The sequence below is a fragment of the Artemia sp. Qi Xiang Cuo genome, chromosome 9 (assembly GCF_049724085.1).
Source record: "Artemia sp. Qi Xiang Cuo chromosome 9, ASM4972408v1, whole genome shotgun sequence".
Classification (NCBI taxonomy): Eukaryota; Metazoa; Arthropoda; class Branchiopoda; order Anostraca; family Artemiidae; genus Artemia; species Artemia sp. Qi Xiang Cuo.
In genome coordinates, this window is record NC_142802.1 from 71510307 (window position 1) to 71529301 (window position 18995).

At 37.8% G+C, this 18995-nt stretch overlaps 2 protein-coding genes across 2 annotated transcripts in view; both read left to right on the plus strand.

Annotated features, from left to right (window-relative positions):
* Positions 1–18995, plus strand: part of LOC148949000 (uncharacterized) — a 42996-nt gene that overhangs the window by 21554 nt on the left and 2447 nt on the right. Inside the window, exon 2 of the mRNA XM_089094170.1 lies at positions 14085–14188. Coding sequence (XP_088950296.1) covers positions 14085–14188 — 104 coding nt within the window. The remainder of the gene's footprint in view (positions 1–14084; positions 14189–18995) is intronic.
* On the plus strand, positions 1616–4736 carry LOC148949001 (uncharacterized). Its single transcript, XM_089094169.1, has 2 exons — positions 1616–2011; positions 4355–4736. Exons 1-2 carry the CDS (start codon positions 1976–1978, stop codon positions 4730–4732), a joined length of 414 nt encoding a protein of 137 aa, XP_088950295.1. The 5' UTR covers positions 1616–1975; the 3' UTR covers positions 4733–4736.

The following is an 18995-nucleotide window of genomic DNA, read 5'->3' on the forward strand; positions in this document are numbered from 1 at the left end:
AGGTCATATTATTTGAACTTACATCAAACGTTGGAGAGCATACATTTGAAGAACTATCCATTATTTTTATATATTGTTCTATATTTCAGCTTATACTGATTTCTAAATTTTCAAAACCCTGATATATATACTGACCTAAATCTTATCTATTCGCAAAAATTTTGAAAGTTGACGCTCTTATAGCAATAATTACCTTTATATCTACCACTTAACACTCTCAAAACTTACCACATCACTCACGGGGACGGAATTCTGTACAATACTTCTTACATCATATAGTCTAATTGCAGATTAAAACCAGAAAAGAAGAGAAACGCATAAAAATAAGAAAAAAGGGGGTTGTAACCAATCATATGCAGAGCGCTAGTGCTGTCTAAGTAAAGAATGACGTGGGACACAACATGTTGTTTTGGTTTTTTCTACATAGCCGGGCACTTCATATAGAAGGAGTCGTCACAAAAACTTTGAAAAAGGCTCATTTTTGGAAATTAAAGTGGCTAATGCCCAATTCACAGGAGGGGGCATGAAAACTATGGTTTTTAACTATGATATGCAAGACTAGAAAGAAAAGGCCTTAGGAGTGGGGATGCCCATCGCCTCAACCCTCGCTCTTGAAATCCCCCCCCCTAGAGTTGAAGTTGAGTAGAAACTATCATAAACAAAAAATTACACATTATTGCATAAAAATAGAAAAACCAGTGGCTAGGCGCTGTTAGGTTAGTTTATAAGTTGGTTTTCTCTACGTGTAAGTTAGGTTAGATTAGATTAGCATATAATAAGTTCTCATGATAAGCCATCGAACTGGTACTTGAATCGAATTATACTGATACGAGAGGGTCTATTCAATCGGATATGTATGGCATGATTTGAAAAAAAAATTCCTGGGGAATAAACTCCTAGAACCCTTCCTCAGTTAGCTTTTTTAGCTCTGCTATTGCAGAATGGGGTTGTTTCCCTTACTCAAATGAGTAAAATTTAGATTAGCTTATAAGACTTCGATATAATTTGGCCATCTCTCTCTGGCCGGTGTGTTGGTTTATCATTTTTCTTTTTTTTATTTTCACTTCGTGATATTTATATCCTGAGATTGTACTTCATAATTATGTGTGAATTGAAAAAGGTTAATTACCTGTTTTGGTGGAGAGCCGAAATATAGGCTAGTTTCGTATTGAATGAATTTTTGTTCGTATGAAATTGTCAGACCTTTCCCTGAACTTTGTAGAAAAAAGACCTCTGTTTGAAAATCTTTACACTTGGTGAATTTAGACAACGATAAGGGTTTCTGATTAAGACCAATTTTAGAGCTTGGGCTCTAATTATTGGTTACTGCAGTAGAAGTTGCCACAATTGGTGTCTGGTGGCGGGATAAGATCCCTTAATTTGGAGAGAAGTTGAACAGTGAATCTGGAATATGGAAAAAGTGTGTACTATTCACGCAAGTGATCCCGTTTCAATAGCTCCTGAGTTAATGGTAACCAATTTAATGACGCTAGTGACATTTTTTTGTTTTGCATAATTTTAATTTTCCATTTAGGCCTTTGATAAAATTCTAAACCTAATCAATTAACTCATGTTACCGACATTTTGCTGTTTTACAATTTCAGTTTTTGTTTAGGCTTTTAATAAAAGTCTAAACCTAATTCTCTGGTTCAGCAAAATGTAATATCATAGTTTGATTGTGAAAAATAGCTAATTGAAGCTATGTTTAAATTCTTCATTAATATAAAATCAAAACATGAAAATTACAGTGTAAATGCATATTTCAAAGAAATAATAGCCTTCTTAATAATTTAATAAACTTTTACTTTCAGAGGAGATATGCTGACCCATTTATGCTCCACATACAAGACGGTGAAGTCGCCGGCCCTTCAAGAGGAACAGTCATGAAATATTCTGGCCCTATAATGACCACCAATCAAGAGAAGCCCTACCCTTCCATGTCAATGCCACCACAAGCCTCAACCCCCGTCAAGCGATGTCCGAACCTACCATGCAAGCTGCTGATCTTAATGTAAGTTAAAATTTTATTATTATTTCTCGCTAAAGATTTTACTTTCAGAACTCCATAATGAAGTCCAAAGTCATGTATGATTTGGTATATTAATTTGAAACTTTCAGGAATTGTTAAGGAGACGAAACATGGAAAAAGGAATTTTATAAAGTATAGTGGCTTTTACAATAAAATCATATGACCATACATTTGTCTGGTTCAATAAAATGTAATCTCGTAGTTTGATTGTGAAAAATAGTTAATTGAAGCTATGTTTAAATTCTTCGTTAGTATAAAACCAAAAACATGGAAATTGTTGTATAAATGCATATTTCAAAGAAATAATAGCCTTCTTAATAATTTAATAAACTTCCACTTTCAGAACTCCGTATAAGTTGTTAGTACTAGTAGTATTATCATATTTTTGCAAGCCTTTGTTACTATACCTTCAACATTTTTAGATATTTTCTTGATAAAACGTAGTTGTATTGGCCTTAGGTGTCCTTATCTTGTAGTGAGTTGCTAGTAGTCGTTCTATTTTCATGTTTTTTGCAAGCCTTTCTTACTATACCTTCAACATTTTTAGATATTTTCTTGATAAAACGTAGTTGTATTGGCCTCAGGTGTCCTTATGTTGCAGTAAGTTGCTAGTATTAGTAGTAGTATTTCATGTTTTTGCATGTCATTCATACTATTATCCATAAATTTTCTAATATTTTCTCGATAATTTGTTGACCTCAGATAGCTTAGTAGTGCCATAAGCTGTTAGTAATAGTAATATTATCATGTTTTTGCAATCCTTTCTTACTATACCTTCAACATTTTCAGACATTTTTCATGATAAAACGTAGTTATATTGGCCTCAGGTGTCCTTATGTTGCAGTAAGTTGCTAGTATTAGTAGTAGTATTTCATGTTTTTGCATGTCATTCCTACTATTATCCATAAATTTTCTAATATTTTCTCGATAATACGTACTTTTGTTGACCTCAGATAGCTTAGTAGTGCCATAAGCTGTTAGTACTAGTTGCATTTCATGTTTTGCAAGCCTTTCTTACTATACCTTCAACATTTTCAGATATTTTCTTGATATAACGTAGGTGTATTGGCCTCTGGTATCCTTATGTTGCAGTGAGTTGCAAGTAGTAGTTATATTTTCATGTTTTTGTAAGCTATTTGTACTAAAATCTATAAATTTTCTAATATTTTCTCGATAAAACGTACTTTTGTTGAGCTCGGATGGCTTAATAGTGCAGTGAGTTGTTAGTACTAGTAATATTATTATGTATTGGAGTGGGAAAAATATTATTTCTAAGAGAAATTTGTGGTTGGGGGGATGTGGTGGTGGCAGAGGGATGTCTTAGAGTAGTTATAGTGCTACACGGTGGGCTGAATTGCTTGCGAAAGCCCGAATGAATGACTTGAAACTAAAAATTTTTAGCGATAAATGTTGGAAAAGTGTTTTTGGGGGGATGGGATGATGAGAGGCGATGTCTTAGAGTATTTATACTGTAACATTGTGAGGTGAACTGTTTAGAGTATCTAACAATAGTAAAGAAAAAATGGTAGTCTTCTCTGCTTTCAAAGGGGGGGGGGGGTTGTGTGGAGAGCTGGTGCTAGTGTGAAAACAGTGTCGTAGTGCCATTCCGCTCTGGACCATAAGTATACTTTTTTATCGGTTTGGACATCTACTCTTCTCACATAGGGATGCTCTGACGTTAGAGTGCTGCTGCTGAAGAAACCCAAAGATAATATTCTTATTATTACTACCTTTAGATTATCTCGAGCGAGACCGTTTTTAGACTCTTTTATCATCTAGCCGAAGCCTGGATTCCATCTCCTCGGATTGATTCAACAGTGAGCAAACATCCTGAATCGCGTTCGGATGATCGGATTCCGTCCCTGGGATGAGACAATACTGACCAAACTCCCCCACACCGCGCGGGGTGGGTGGGACCAAGAATTTTCCCTTTGTATGTTTTGATATTTTTTCTGACAAATGCGCCATGGGTTGTGACAGGGTTGATATAAACCGTATGGTGGATTGGACACTCCCTCGGTGGCAACCTCTCTCCCCTTTTTTCAGAAATTAGAAATTAAATCACGTACAGACTTTTACCAATGACATTAAATATCGTACAGGCTTTTACAAAGGACGTTAAAACTCATGCAGGCTTTTATCAAGAACATTAAATCTCATAGAAGTTTTTATCTAGGACATTAAATCTCGTACAGACTTTTACCAATGACTTTAAAGCTCGTCCCATATATAAATATCCCATATCCACTTAATTGTTGAATTTTAGACATGAAAATTAAGGATATAATGAAAAATACTAAGAAATCCTGTTTATTACATTTATAGGAAACCCCTGAGTACATTCAAGAAGGTCAAACCATTCCGGTGAGCTTTTTTAATCATAGTGCGCATGATGGAGATAATGTATGGGCCGAGTGGGAGCTCACAAGAAGTGATGAGCTTCTTCTTTGTCATGCTGGCGCCGATTCTACAGATTGTATTATGGAAGTTCATTATACTGAGGATGGGCTATCATATACTTCAGATGATTTGGTGAGAAGGGGACCTTCGGGTCGACTCTGCGTCGAAGATGACGAGCGGTTATATGATGACATGCCACCTCTGAGTAATATAATGATAATAGAAGATGATGATATTCAAGTAATTGAACCTGACATTATATATTTAAAAACTGTTATAAATATTGATCTGTCAAATAAATAAAAATTAGAAGAATGTATTTATTTAAATAGCATGGTTAAAAAAAAGAGGAAATGTTCATTTCTTAAGAAAAAAAAAATTACACAGCTAACTTCTACGAAATTTTTTTTTATCTTTGATAGAAATCTTGGCTGTGGACTGAGAACACTCTAAGGGGTGATCTAATCAATCTGAACTATTCATGTACAGAAGTCTCTGCTGGTATCCTTACTCTATGCATATCGAGTATGAGAAAATTAAAATAGCAGAAACAAATTTATTGTATGATTATGGTATAAAACTTATCAAGCATATCAAAAATTAGATTTATCGTAAAATGGTATATGAGAACACTTCCCCCATGGTTTCCGTTGTTTAAAATCCTTTTCTTAGAATGAGCTCTTATGTTGTCTTTTAAAGGGCCACTTTTTCTCTTCTCTTAGATCATGTTCATCACAATAATCCGAGTTATATCTTGCTTTATATACATTTTTCATTGGGTTTTCACTGCTGTCTTTTCCACTATAGAGAAAGCCCTCTTTTACCAGTCTCTTCTTTTATTCTTCCTTTTCTATCATATCAATCCTTCTTTTATGTGAACATACTTGCGCCCGGTATAAATTTTTCTCCCTGTCACATATAATTTTTCTTCTCATTTCCTCCAGATTCTTCTCATCTGTCTCTGCCTCTATGCTGTCTAAACATGCAGTAAGTTCATGAGAATGTTCAAAGTCATGAAAATGTCCTTTACAAATAGAACAGTTGCAATAAAAGGATATTTCTAACTCAACTTGTTCACTCATGTTATTACACTGCTAACTAAAAACTTAGTGAATTCTATTCACAGACTAATAAAACTATAGCAAAAATCCTTTCCTTATATTCACTCCGCCGCTAATATGTAAGCAAGCCCTCTGATTGGCTGAGAAGGAAACACGTGATCTAACTGTTTCCTGGAAACTCATAACATTTGCCTCGAGCAACAACAACAAATACTATTTCTTGATCATAATATTCTTCGCTAGCATACAACAACAACAAATACTATTTCCTGACATCATAACATTCGCTGAGAGCGTGCACTTACAACAATAACAACAACATTGACCTTGACATTTGCCTCGGAAACAACAACAAATACTATTTCTGGATCATAAAGTTCGCTGAGAGCGTGCCAAAAACATACCTGGAGAAAGAGACCATGGAGAAAGAGGTCATTGACCCCATTAACCACGTGTTCTCCCTAGGGAGGCTATGCCCATATTTGGGGTGCAAAAAAGTTGTAGGTTGCAGCAGGGGTGTCGTCTCGGACCTCTTGAGGCATCTCTACTGCTCTTTATGTTAAAGTTTGACTCTGTCTCACAACTTTATTTTTTAAAACAATAAAAAACTTTAGCGTAAAGAGCGAGGCGTTGAGGAGGGGACAGCCCCTTTCATATACGGAATAATTTCTGTTCGTTTTAAGTTTTAATGTCGCTCTTTACTTTCAGTTTAAAAAACTTGTTTTTTTTTATTTAATTAAAATAAATAAGAGTCAAACTCAAAACGAGCAGAAATTAACATGAGTAGGGTTCTAAACCCCAAGATTTATAAAAGCCAGAATATAATTTGTACTTGACTGAATTTCTTTTAAACGTTTTCACTTTTCTAACTTTAAGAAATCAAAAATCAATTAATATTTTAAGGAATAAATATCAGCATATGCATATTAAACTGACAATGCAGATTTTTTTCAGTAATTTCATTTGAATTTTTTTCAGTAAAGTATATATCATATTCTGGCTTTTAGAAGCTTCAGGCTTAGAACCCTACTCATATTAATTTCTTCTCGTTTTGAGCTTGACTCTTATTTATCATAATTTCTGTTTGTTTTGGGTTTCATTTATTTATTGATACTGATGTGTGGTAGTTATATGCTTGGTGGATTATTTGATTCTATTTTTGTTCATTTTGGTTTAATGGAATTCTTTACTTTTTTAAAAAGTTATTTTGTTGAAAAAGTATTTGTAATTATTTTACAAAAAAAGGCGTTTCTCTTATTACGTACTTAAGTAATGACAGGTATTAATTAGTCTTTGCTAGACTATTACCTAGGTGTGATCGAACTCCTAGTACAATGCTTCAAGTGATACGTAAGTTCACCAGGTTTTCATAAAAACCCTAGTTTTTTAATCAAATTGCCGATTTATTAAAACCGATATAAAAGACATAAACCGATTTTATAACACCAATATAAAAGATATGCCCCGATTTTTATAAAAGCCTATTTTATAACCTTATGAAATCTTACCCTTCGGACTGCTCATGTATGTCTCTGACTGCTCATGTTTGGACTGTGCTATGTATGTCTTTGCTTATACTGTATTGCTGGACGTGCTTGTACTCGGAGAAACCATTCTTGAGTAGATGGATGTTTTCAGGGACTACTTAATGAATATTTTTGGGGAAAGCTGTTTCCCTAAGACATTAACGTAATTGGGAAGATTTGAGGGTCTGGACCCTCTCCCCGTGCGAAGATGTTAAGATTAAAGGTAAGGCCTGAACAGTAGAGAAAAAGAAAAGATTTGTAAATTTACCTGCTCAATCAAGTAAGTATATCCTAAAAAAAACTGATCAAAATACACTCCTTACACCTATCGTTCAAGAATGTTGTTCGAAAACATATTGAAAGTAAATATGGAAATTTCAATATTCGTGCCACCATATTCACTTTTTGAAGCTATGGACCCTTTAAGAAAACTTTATGAACTATGGGTACTAACTCTGTAAGTCTATGTTAGATTATACGGTTCTAGGCGTTTACCCTCCCGGAAAATACCTCTTTGCGGAAGATACCCCCCCCCCCCCAATGGAAAATACATCCTCGCTGAAAGGAAATTATTTTCAAAATTTTCTCCCTATTGAAATTTCCCCAGACACCCACCTGCAGTAAACTCCCTCGCAAAAAATGTCAGTATGTTTTCTACTATATTAATGTCAAAGGTAAGCATTGTAAATGTAAGTCCATTGTAATCAATGGACAAATTACAAAATTTAAAAGGCACTTAAACTTCTACAATGGGGTTCTCTGATTTTTTTGTAGTTAGGGAGGGAGGTAGATACCCCAAAGGGTGCATTTTAATGCCAAAATGTCCCAGCTCACATTGGACCATGAGGTAAATTCATAATTAGTTCTAAGGGAGAGACGAGGGGAGGTAGAAATTGATTTATAATCCTCAGGGCCATAACCAGGATTTTGTTTTTAAGGGGAGGGGGGGGGCACAAAAGAAACTTTAAAAAACGCATAAAAAATGTGAAATTGATATCTACTCCCTTATGATTTCTAGGAATATTTCGGGTCTACGCTGTTACTATGACTGCAAAAAGTAACATTAAACCCCAAAATGTTCTAGTCCTTGGTTTCTAATTAGAAAATAATTTTCTGATCCTGTGAGTTCTAGTCCTTTTTTCTAGTTAGAAAGTGATAAGAGACCATTCAGCCGCGAGGGGTATTTTCCGAGAGGGCATTTTCCATGGGGATGGGGTACTTTCCGGGCGGGTATTTTCTAGAGTGGGGTATTTCCCAGGAAGAAGGGGGGGGGCAATCACCGGCCACCGGCCACCATATATATTCTTACAAAAAGACATAATATCAGCTAAGAAGGAAAAGACAGACGAGGCAAACTTTAAATCATGCAAGCTTTTCTTATAATACTGCTAGATACCGAGGTTCTATGAGGCAGAGCCATCATTATTTCTACTTTTGACAGTGGAGCGGGTTCAAGAGCGCTAAATACATATGAATGATATTAAAGATTCCAGGGATTCTGGAATTAATGAAGTGGCTGTTTATTCTAGAATGTTTTCTTCAATTTTTCGTGAAGCGGGAATCCTTCTGAGCCATGTCTGCGGCTAAAATGCCTCCCTTCATCTTTATATAGGTATGAAGGCTGGTAATCTCTAATAATCTAAGGAAATATTGGAGGATGTTATACGGAAATAGCGCCGAAACGAATTATAATCGGTTTCACTTCTCCTTCCAGTGAATGAGTTTCTTCAATAGCATATGCTTTAACTAGATGTTAAAACCTATGCTGTCTCAAACTGCGTCTTAAAATCAAAATGTTATTTAAAAAAATTACAAATGTAAAACAAAATCCGTCTTGCTAATGGGTTTCTCGAATTTGTCTGCCGTCTAATTCCTTTTAGATGACTTTGAAAACTAAAAAAAAACAAGAGAAAACGTTTCATCTCAAGAAAAGTAGCCTATATGAAATAAATAAAACATGTACTATAAACGTATAGCAATAATTTTTGTTTAAAAAATAAGACCTATACTTCATAGTTCTAAGTTGAGGTAGATGTTGTTTTGTTTTCCCTCGGCGTCCTCACTTAAGTTAGCTTAAAACACGACAGAGAAATAAGATAAACGTTAGTTAGGAAACCACTTTAAATGTCTCATCCTTATAAGTAGAACATAAAAGTTCCATTAGCCTCAGTGGCGCCAATACACGAAAATGTAGGGGGGGCAAGGATTTTTTTTCGATTTTTTTTAAAATTAAGATGCAAAAAAAGAACAACATTTAGCAAACACACCTAAAACAGGGGGTAGCGGCGAGGTCGCTGCTTGGCAAAATCGTTGACTAATCTATCCAAATCCAGTTTCTTTACCTCCTCTTTTTCAACGGCCATTATCATGAAATCACTGAGTCTGTCGTTTCCCATCGTCGATCGCAGATAGTCTTTCACACGTCCTAATGCCGAGAAGAATCGTTCATTACTGGCAGTGGTCACAGGCAAAGTAGCAACTAACTTCACCAGTTTTAGCACTGCAGAATAGGCAACGGGGAGGTTAGATAAGATTTTGAGAACTCAAAGAAGATCTCTTTTTGAAATATCACTTTTTAACAAATGCAGCTTTGAAAGAGAAAACTGGGATTCTATGTCATGGTCGTCAACACCGAGGATCTCTTGATAATGACACATAACTCTTTCCACTTTCAAAAATTCGAGAAAATTGGAACTTGAGGAGTCGAAGGCAGATAAAGGGTCGAGCAGAGGCATATTTTGCATGAAACGTTGGTCCATCTCACTCGTGAAACGGTCTATTACCTCAAAGTACAGAAGTTTACCGCAGTCTGATTCAACTGGCTGACTGATATTGCGTTTACCGGTTGATGAGTTTGAAAGAAAGGCTTTGAGACGAATGGAAATGGCTTGACTTCTCTTGTTTCGAGCACTGGTTTTAGATTGTGGAGATTTCGATTCCTGGATATCGTTTAAAGCTAAGAATTCAGATATGTTTTTGCTTAAGTTGTTCCATTCGTTATCATTTCTCAGCTTTTGGAGTGTCTCATATGTCCCAGAAATCAGTGCAAGTGTCTTATAAATCAACAAACTTCCGGATTGAAGTTGCTCTGATAAACAATTTACAATGACTAATACTTTTTCCATTATGTGTAAAGTTGAAACAAAAGAGGCAGAGTTGCTTTTGTCCAGTAGTCCTTTTGCTTTACACGCTGCCTCGCCGTTGGAACTATCAGAGACTGCAGCAAGCACAGCAGCAATACAATCAAATCTGGCCTTCACCTTCGAAATAGAGCGGACTGCGTAAAACCAGCGAGTCTGGACGGTCCTCTCTAGCTCCAAGACTTTTTGCCCGCTAATACGCTGGGATTCCACAAATAGCTCGTGACGAGTATTGCTGCATGATATAAATGCGTAACAGAGAAACCACAGAGAAAAAACAAAACCTCTGTGACACCACAGAGAAAAATTCAGAAATTTCGCTGATATTTTTTAGGCAGTCAGTCAAAACCAAGTTTAATCTGTGGGCGTGACAGTGTACATAAACTGCATGAGGCACCTTCTCCCTAACCTTTACTTGAACTCCGTTAAATTCCCCACTCATAACGGATGCGCCATCATAAGATTGGGCAATTCACAGCATCGAATCTACACCAAGCTTTTCTATAGTTTCACAAATCGAGGTGGATAAGCTCTCGGTGTCTAATTTGTGCATGTGATAGCAGCCGATTGGTCGCTCCACTACTTTTCCATTTGATGTGTACCTGAGTAGGATCGCTAATTGTTCTTTTCTAGAAACGTCTTTTGTCTCGTCGACAAGAATAGCAAAGTAATTAGCTGATTTTACTTCTGAAATAATATCTTGGCGCAAGGCATTTCCTATCAGTGTAACTGCGTCATTTTAGTACTGATGGCTGCAATAGTAACCATATCGGCGCTGTAACTTGGCCTTCAGCTTTTCGTCACCTTTAGACATTTCCTCCATCAATTCAACCAAATTACCCCGGTTTGCAGATGTTTCTGATTCGTCATGACCCTTCAAAGCAAGACCCTGGCGGCCAAGAAAGCAAATAGCGCGAAAAATGTACTTCACATGATCTCTATTTTCCTGGACCTCTCGAGATCTGGATTGAACTAAGGCATTCGCTATAGATTTCGAAGTATCAGTACTCATTATCTTAAATTCCGTCCATGCTGACATACAATGCCTATGTCTTTCAGAACCATCATGTTGCTTTAATAGAGCAGAACTGTCTTTCCACTTGCAAAATCCTGACTCAATGAAAGCCCTTTTTCCAGCAGTTACTCCAGCCCTTAGAATCACCATAGAAAAATGGCGGTAAGCAAAACAAAACACGGAATTTAATTTTTTTGAGTATTCAATCCATTCATAAGTCTTATAGTAATGTGCACTGAATTTCCTTTCCGTTAGAAGTGGAAGCCGGATATCTCTCAAGAATAGGTTGAGCTGGTTTGTCGTGACGCGTCCTAGAGATATCTGAGAGAGTTTCTTGACTGCTACTGGAACCCGCAAAGGGTTCAGCGATGCAGACCGAACTCTCATGTTGATCTGAGCCATTTATTGTTCCGCTTCTTTCCGAAATTCTGTCACAGGTGGGGGAATTTATCTCAACTAACCCGAGACTTTGGGCGCTGACACTATTGCCAGTTTCTTGCACTAAAGTTTCTTAATTTTTCTTCCGCATTTTCACCGAAAAAAAATCCAAAGTTTGTTGTCGCTTTTAACTCATAGTTAAACGAGTAGTAGACAATGACTTCACTCAGACACGGCAAGAGAAGAACTGAAGAAACACGTAGAAACTCACTCCCATACTCCACGGTGAAACTACCCCACTTAGAAACCCCATAAACCAATCACTTACATTTCCTGTTCACGACAGTCCCATACACTCCACTGGGACTAGTCATCCCATAAACTATTCAACAACGTCAAGAATCTGATGACCAAAACCCCTTGAAACCCTAGAACACATTTCCTTTCCCAGCTACTAAAATGAAACTACCCCGCTTAGAAACCCCATAAACCAATCACTTACATTTCCTGTTCACGACAGTCCCATACACTCCACTGGGACTAGTCATCCCATAAACTATTCAACAACGTCAAGAATCTGCTGACCAAAACCCCTTGAAACCCTAGAACACATTGTCTTTCCCAGCTACTAAAAAAAGGCAATATACAAAACTCAAAGTTTACAACGAATTCTTCACAAGAACAAGAACGAAACGGGTACTGACCACATGAAGCTTAGTTTTGAATGAACCCTACTCGGAAATAAAATAGTGTAGACGCGCTCGCTCTTAGACATTTCAAAACAAGATTCTATAATTAGGGCACCAGTTTGTTGGTCGTATTTATTGGACCAGTTGCTGGTTTAATATAGCACATAGCTAAAATAGAAAATAGCTGTGAAATATAAATAAGAAGGTAATTTTCAAAGTCTCAGGGGGGCCATGGCCCCCCCTGCCCCCCTAATTGGCGCCCCTGATTAGCCTCTTAAAAAAGAGAGGCTAAAAATATCTTTCTAACACTTCCATGTTAAATCCCATTGGTTTATTTTTGTGACATATTTTGATATCAGCTAATCAAAGTGTTTCCTTTTTAAAACCTGATTGGCGAATGTTAAACAGAGATCTTGCATAAATGGCTTTGTTTTTATTTTAAGCCAGTAAAAAAATGCAACCTGATTGGTTATTTTTTGCGAAATCTTAAGCCAGTAAGAAGGACAAAAATCTTTTGAGCCACAACATTCTTACAAGTAAATTTGCTGTTTCTCTGGGATCTTCACTAAAGGTAACTTAAAACGCATAAGAGAAATAAGGCAAACATTAATTTTGGAGCTTTTCTAATGGTTTCTCACCGCAAGTGGCAAATCAATTTGTCGTGGAAATAACAGAATAGGCAAAAAAGGATATGTAGCAGAAACAGAATGGAACATACCAATTTAAAGTTAAAAAAAAAAAAAAATCTGATTTTTTAAGAAGAAGAAGAAGGATTTATTGAAAAACAAACATATCAACAAAAAATTATTGCTGCCTCCCCTAAAAAGCAAAGCTTGTCCGTCTGGGAGGTAGAGAAAACAAAATCCTTAAAACAAAGAATACTCCTGCTATAAAGAATACTCCTGATTCCTGCTATACCTTTGAATCTGCGTTTATGTTTGCAGCATTTTCCAACCAATTAAAGATCTTTTGTAATTTCTATTTCCGATGTTTCAATGACTTCATGCATAAGTTTTATTTTTAGCAACAAGAACACCAAATTCTTTCTTTTTTCGGTTCTTGACCAATTTTGGTAAAAGCTAAACCTTTGCTTAAAAAAAAAGTGTCAAATTTAATTCGGATCTGTAACCACAAGCTCAGAAACAAAAGTTAAGTATAGCTGTTAAATTATGTATACGTAAAATATTTCTGCAGGAAGTAGTTTGTATTTTACATAAAAGAAAATGAAGTTTTCCTCCTTCCATCCCCCTTTCACTCTTACTTCTCTCTCCCTCAAGCTCACGCACTCTCTGCATTTCTTAGGGTAGTACGAGGGTTTTTCATGACATTCATTATTCAAGTAAATCTCTGATAAAATGCCTTGATCACTTCGCAAAAATCGTGCATAGAACACCGGTTGATTTTTTTTTTTTTTTTTTTTTTTTTTTTTTTTTTTTTTTTTTTAATAAAATGAAGCATAATTTAAAAAAAAAACTTCACACTACTGTCATTTATTTTTTTGTCGAAAGTTTACCGAAGACTAAACCATTAATCTTCTTAATTTCTAATGTTCACAGTCCGCTAAATCTCAAAGCCATATGCAGGCTGCTTATAAATGAAAAGAATAATTTTTTTTTAAGGAGGGCAAGTGCACCCATTTCCCCCTTAGATTCCAAATTGAGGAAAAAGAAACAAATTCTCAAAATGGCCAAGTAATGAAAATTTTCCAATCCTCCTCCCCCCATAAATACAGTTTTCCATCCTCACATATCCAAAAAGGCGTTTTCACTTGTTTTTAAGAGAACATTTAAGTATGTTAATTTGATCGCCCGAATGTATATACATTAAATATTTTCCTTTTTTGCAGCTATACAGTTCCAACAGCTAGAGATTCGTCACTCACTTCCCTGTTTCTGGAAGAAGCCAAATATCTCATGAATTTCATAGATGAGGTCATAACTGTCCAACACAGTAAGTCTTAATTTCACTTTCAAGTTTGCAGACTCACCTTAGACTCTGGTTTTCATCACGAGAACGGTTATAACACCATAAGCAATTGATGCCACCACTGTCAAGGCTATAAGCTATTTAATTAAATTTTAGGCCTGGTAATTGTTGCCCTTCATAATGGTTTAAAGATCACTTCCTAGGGATCATTTCTGCTAGAAATTATTCCATAAGAAAATAATCCACTGAAAGAAGCTTTTTGGTAATCATAGAAGCCAGTATGAGCAACTTGGGGCAACGAGTTATTCTCTTTGGCTCTCCTTAAATGTTGGTATTTCCTTAGACGGAGGAGGGGGGGCATTATTTACATAAGACTGACATATTCGTCACGTAAGGACGCTTTTGAAGCACTGGCTGAGTTTTTGTGACTGACGTGGAAAGTGTACCTTACAGCTCAAGCTTCCAAATGGTCAAGAGAAGATGGATTATTGGAGCTATATCTAAGAGAGGACTTGATTTAAGGAATTTCAGAGAAGGGCCCAGGTAAGAAAAAAAGGGATACACTTATGAAAAATATCGGCAATCATGGGAAAATCTTTAAAGGGTTAAATTCCATGGGGAGGAAGTGTGAATGCAATAAAAGGTCATGTGTACATCAGAGGTCCCTCTGATATACACCATACAGGGCCCACCGACATGTGGACATGTCCCGGCGGTTACACACCTTCCCCCAGCAATGGGAAAAATTGCTCGGCGTCGCAGACCACCGAATGGGAGGATCGCTTCCTAGAGGGACAAATGTGAAGTTCACACGATCCCGCTGCATGGACAATGACCCCTGCTAAGTGTAGAGAGTAGTGGCATGGCACTACCCCAACAAATTAGCCATGAAACTCCTTCTCTTAAATATGAATGATGAAAATGGCGAATAAGAAAGTAAGAACTCGAGCTACCGCGTCCGGGGTAACCGACGGTATTTGACCAAGAACTGCAAATTGCGAGAATGATATTGTTGATAATGATGATAATGAAAATGATTTTGTTACCGCGTTCAGGGCAGCCCACGATCATTTATCCGATTTGACGACTCTCCAGTCGGAGAAGACTTCGTTTATCCTAACCCCAAAAACATATCTCTCACTAGGAACGCTAAACGTACACACATTAGCCAAACCAGGAAAAAGAGAACTAGTCCTAAACGAGATGAAACCGTTACCGCTGGGACATCGTTGGACTATCGAGACTCACCTTCCCTCCACATAAATAGAAAGAATAAACGACATACACGCTCATCACGTCTGGAAGAAGTGATAGAGTTCATCGCCAATGTTTCGGTTTCCTACTCTCCAAGCGAGCCAAACAGTCTCTTCTTGCCGGCCATCCTGTCTCTGAACGTATTATCACCATTTGTCTGAAAGGATCCATTGCCAACATGACCATCATCCAAGTTTACGCCTCAGACCCGTCCCGGAGTGACCATAAAGCCGAAGAATTCTGCAACCAACTCCAATATACCATTAACACTGCTCCCAATAAAGAAGTTCTGTTCGTGACTGGGGATTACCAAATCTTTGACGGAACTCAAATAATGAACGCGAGGACGTCATGGGCAAGTTTAAGCATGGACGGTAGAACCACAATGATAAAATGCTCTGTGAATTTTGTAGGGATAATGAACCCCTCATAACGAACGCCATGCTCCGTCACTGAGAACTAAGGAAAGTTACTTAGACATCCCCTGACGGCCGCACTGCAAACGTGATTGATTACATACTTGTCTGCAAGCGATGAAAATCATCAGTACTGAACACAGTCTCCATAGCCGGTGGAGACTTCGACTCAGACCACGTTCTAGTCATGTCTGAGTTCCATTTGCGGATACGAAAGCCCCAACAGCCTAAAAAAAGCTTACCAGGATATTGTGTCGACCTGCTGAAAAACATAGAATCCAGGAACATGTATAGACCAGCACTCTCAAACAAGTTGTCGAGGAAGTATAGAACAGCAAAGAAATTGACCGATTGGTCAACGAAAGCGCATCCATCATCAGAGAAACTGCTAGTGAAATCCTGGGAATTCAGACCCATTCGGATAAACTGTGAATCACCCCCGAAATTATTGATCTATGTGTGCAGAAGCGCGCCCATGCTAACAAGGTAGATCGACAAAGCAAGGACGAGTACAAGAGGCCGAAGCGCCTAGTAGAAAATAAAATCAAGCAAGCTCTACGACACTACGTCAATGAGAAATGTCGTGAGTGTGAAGAAGCTCTTAAAAAAGGTAATAGCCACTTCATGTACAAGAAAGTCCGTGAACTGTCAAAAAAGAAGTCCTCGGCCACTCCTACACTGTTAGATAAACACGGGCTCCCAATCACGGACTCCAAAGGAAGACAAGAACGATGGAAGGATCACTTCAGCGAAAAACTGAACCCCACAATAGCGCCCGACCTGAAAATCTTAATTTCTTTCCCACTACCTCAGTACACAGTAGACCCAAGACTTCCTCCACTACGAAATCAAGTACTCTCAGCAATAAAATCTCTAAAAATGAATAAAGCCCCAGGCCCTGATGGTATTCAGTCAGAACTATTAAAAGCAGGCCCAGAAGAACTGGTCGATATCTATCACAAAGTCATAACAAGTGTCTGGGAAACGGGCCAGATCTTGGGCGAAAGCCACCATCGTCCCCCTTAAAAAGGGGGATAAGGGCGACTGTAACAACTACAGACCAATAAGTTTAACTAGCCAACCGGCGAAGGTCCTTACAAAAATACTCCTTGACCGTCTGAAATCTCTGACAAACCATATCTTAGAGGAATACCAAACAGGCTTTCGAAAAGATCGCTCTACCATAGACCAGATTTTCTCCACTCGGCAAATGATGGAGAAGTATATCGAGTTTGCGAAAGAGCTGCTACTACTCTTCATCGATTTCAAGCAGGCTTTTGACTTGATATGGCGAGATAGATTACGGCACATCCTGTTATACTATTGAGCCCCTGAAAACGTAGTAATCCTGATAAGAGACATGTATTCACATTTCGTCAGCCAAGTCCTAACGCCCGAGGGATTGACAGAGGAGTTTCGGACATCAGCGGATGTTTTTCAAGGTTGCCTCTTGCCAACCCACCTCTTTAGCCGACTCCTCAACACAGCGCTGTGATTTGCTGAAACTGTTGACGGTGCAGAGATTGGAGGGAAGCTTATCAAAAAACTGGCATACGCAGATGACATTGAGAAATTCAATAGTCAAGAGCATCTACTCCAAGCTGACACCGATGAACTAGTGTCAGCAACCGAGGCCTTTGGGATGGTCGTTAATACAGCTGGAACCAAGTTTATGCGGGTGTCTGTAGACCCTGCTTCAAGAAACGTGCAGCTAACAATAAAAGGAGAGCCAGTAAAAAATGATGACTCCTTCGTCTACCTAGGGAGCCTCCTAACTTCTGATAACGACTGCTCAAAATCGATCAAACGAAGACTCGGCCTGGCAAGCGCCAGCTTCAAGAACCTCTTGCCAATCTGGAAAAACAAGACTCTGTCAACTTCTCTGAAGGTGCGACTCTTCAACTCTCTCATAATCCCAATAGCTTTATACTCAAGTGAAACTTGGTCAATAGAGGCTGATGATGAGCGAAGAATCTCCGCTTTTGAAACTAAATGCCTTAGACGCATTGCGAGGATTACCTGCACTGACTGAGTCTCAATTGAAGACCTCCAAAAACTACTCCATTGTCTCTGTACCATCATGGACCGGACCAGAAGCCAGCAACTCCACTGGATTAGCCATGTCCAACGAATGTTGGCCAACCAGCTTCCAAAAGTCACATTCGAAGGACGGGCTCACGGCACGCGCCCCATAAGCCGACCTTGTAAGAGATGAACCGACAATTTCCCGGTCCATAACCTCTCCCAGCTGCTTCGTCTAGCGTCAGACAGATCAAACTACCATCGCCACATCCATCATTTGCTCAGAAGAGAAGATGTGCTTGGTGTAGTACAATGGTACAAAACAACTTTTTCTGCACAATCTTTTGCATAGGATAAGATGGCTCCACTCTATTCAACCGATCAGACCAAAAGAGATCCAAGATAATAAAAAACCTTACAAGACCCAACGGCTCAAACCAACAATGTGCTCGCCTTTAAAAACAAATCTGGTTTATTTTTCTTGGTGTAGTTACAAGGTCACCAGCCTAAGCTCGAATCCTACACAGATCAGTCCGCTTCTCTACGCAGATTTTAGTAGGATCAATCAGTTAAGATAACAGTATTAATGAATCACGACTTTGGGTAAAGTGGAAAAATTTAAGTGATGAAAGTTGTTTTCCAGCATATAGTTGAAGATTTTGCTCAATCATCACTTAAAAATTCCAGCAAGAACATTTTTTGTGTGGTTACTAGTCATTCATTAGTCCTTATTATGGTATCGTATACTACATACCGGATATATGTATTTACGCACACTGGAATTATTGGGGTAGAAAAGCATATTAGGGACTTAGACGATGGGACTTTTTTATTAGGTTTGGAATATTATATTTTATAACTTGAGGCTGTTTATTGCTTGAAGCCATGCACGTTTTTGATATTTTGAACTCATTATATTATTTTGGTGGATATGATCACTCCTAAAATGGCACTGACCATGACGATAAAATTTCCATCCTAAGATTTAATAACCTCTTTATTAGCCAAAAATTTAAGCGACGCGGCAGAAAATAGTATCTTACTGTGATGAGATCCAAATTGCTGTCACTGAGGCTTTAAAAATTTTTGAAGATAGCATCTTTTCCCCTGTGATGTCACTCTTTGGTGATAAAATAGTA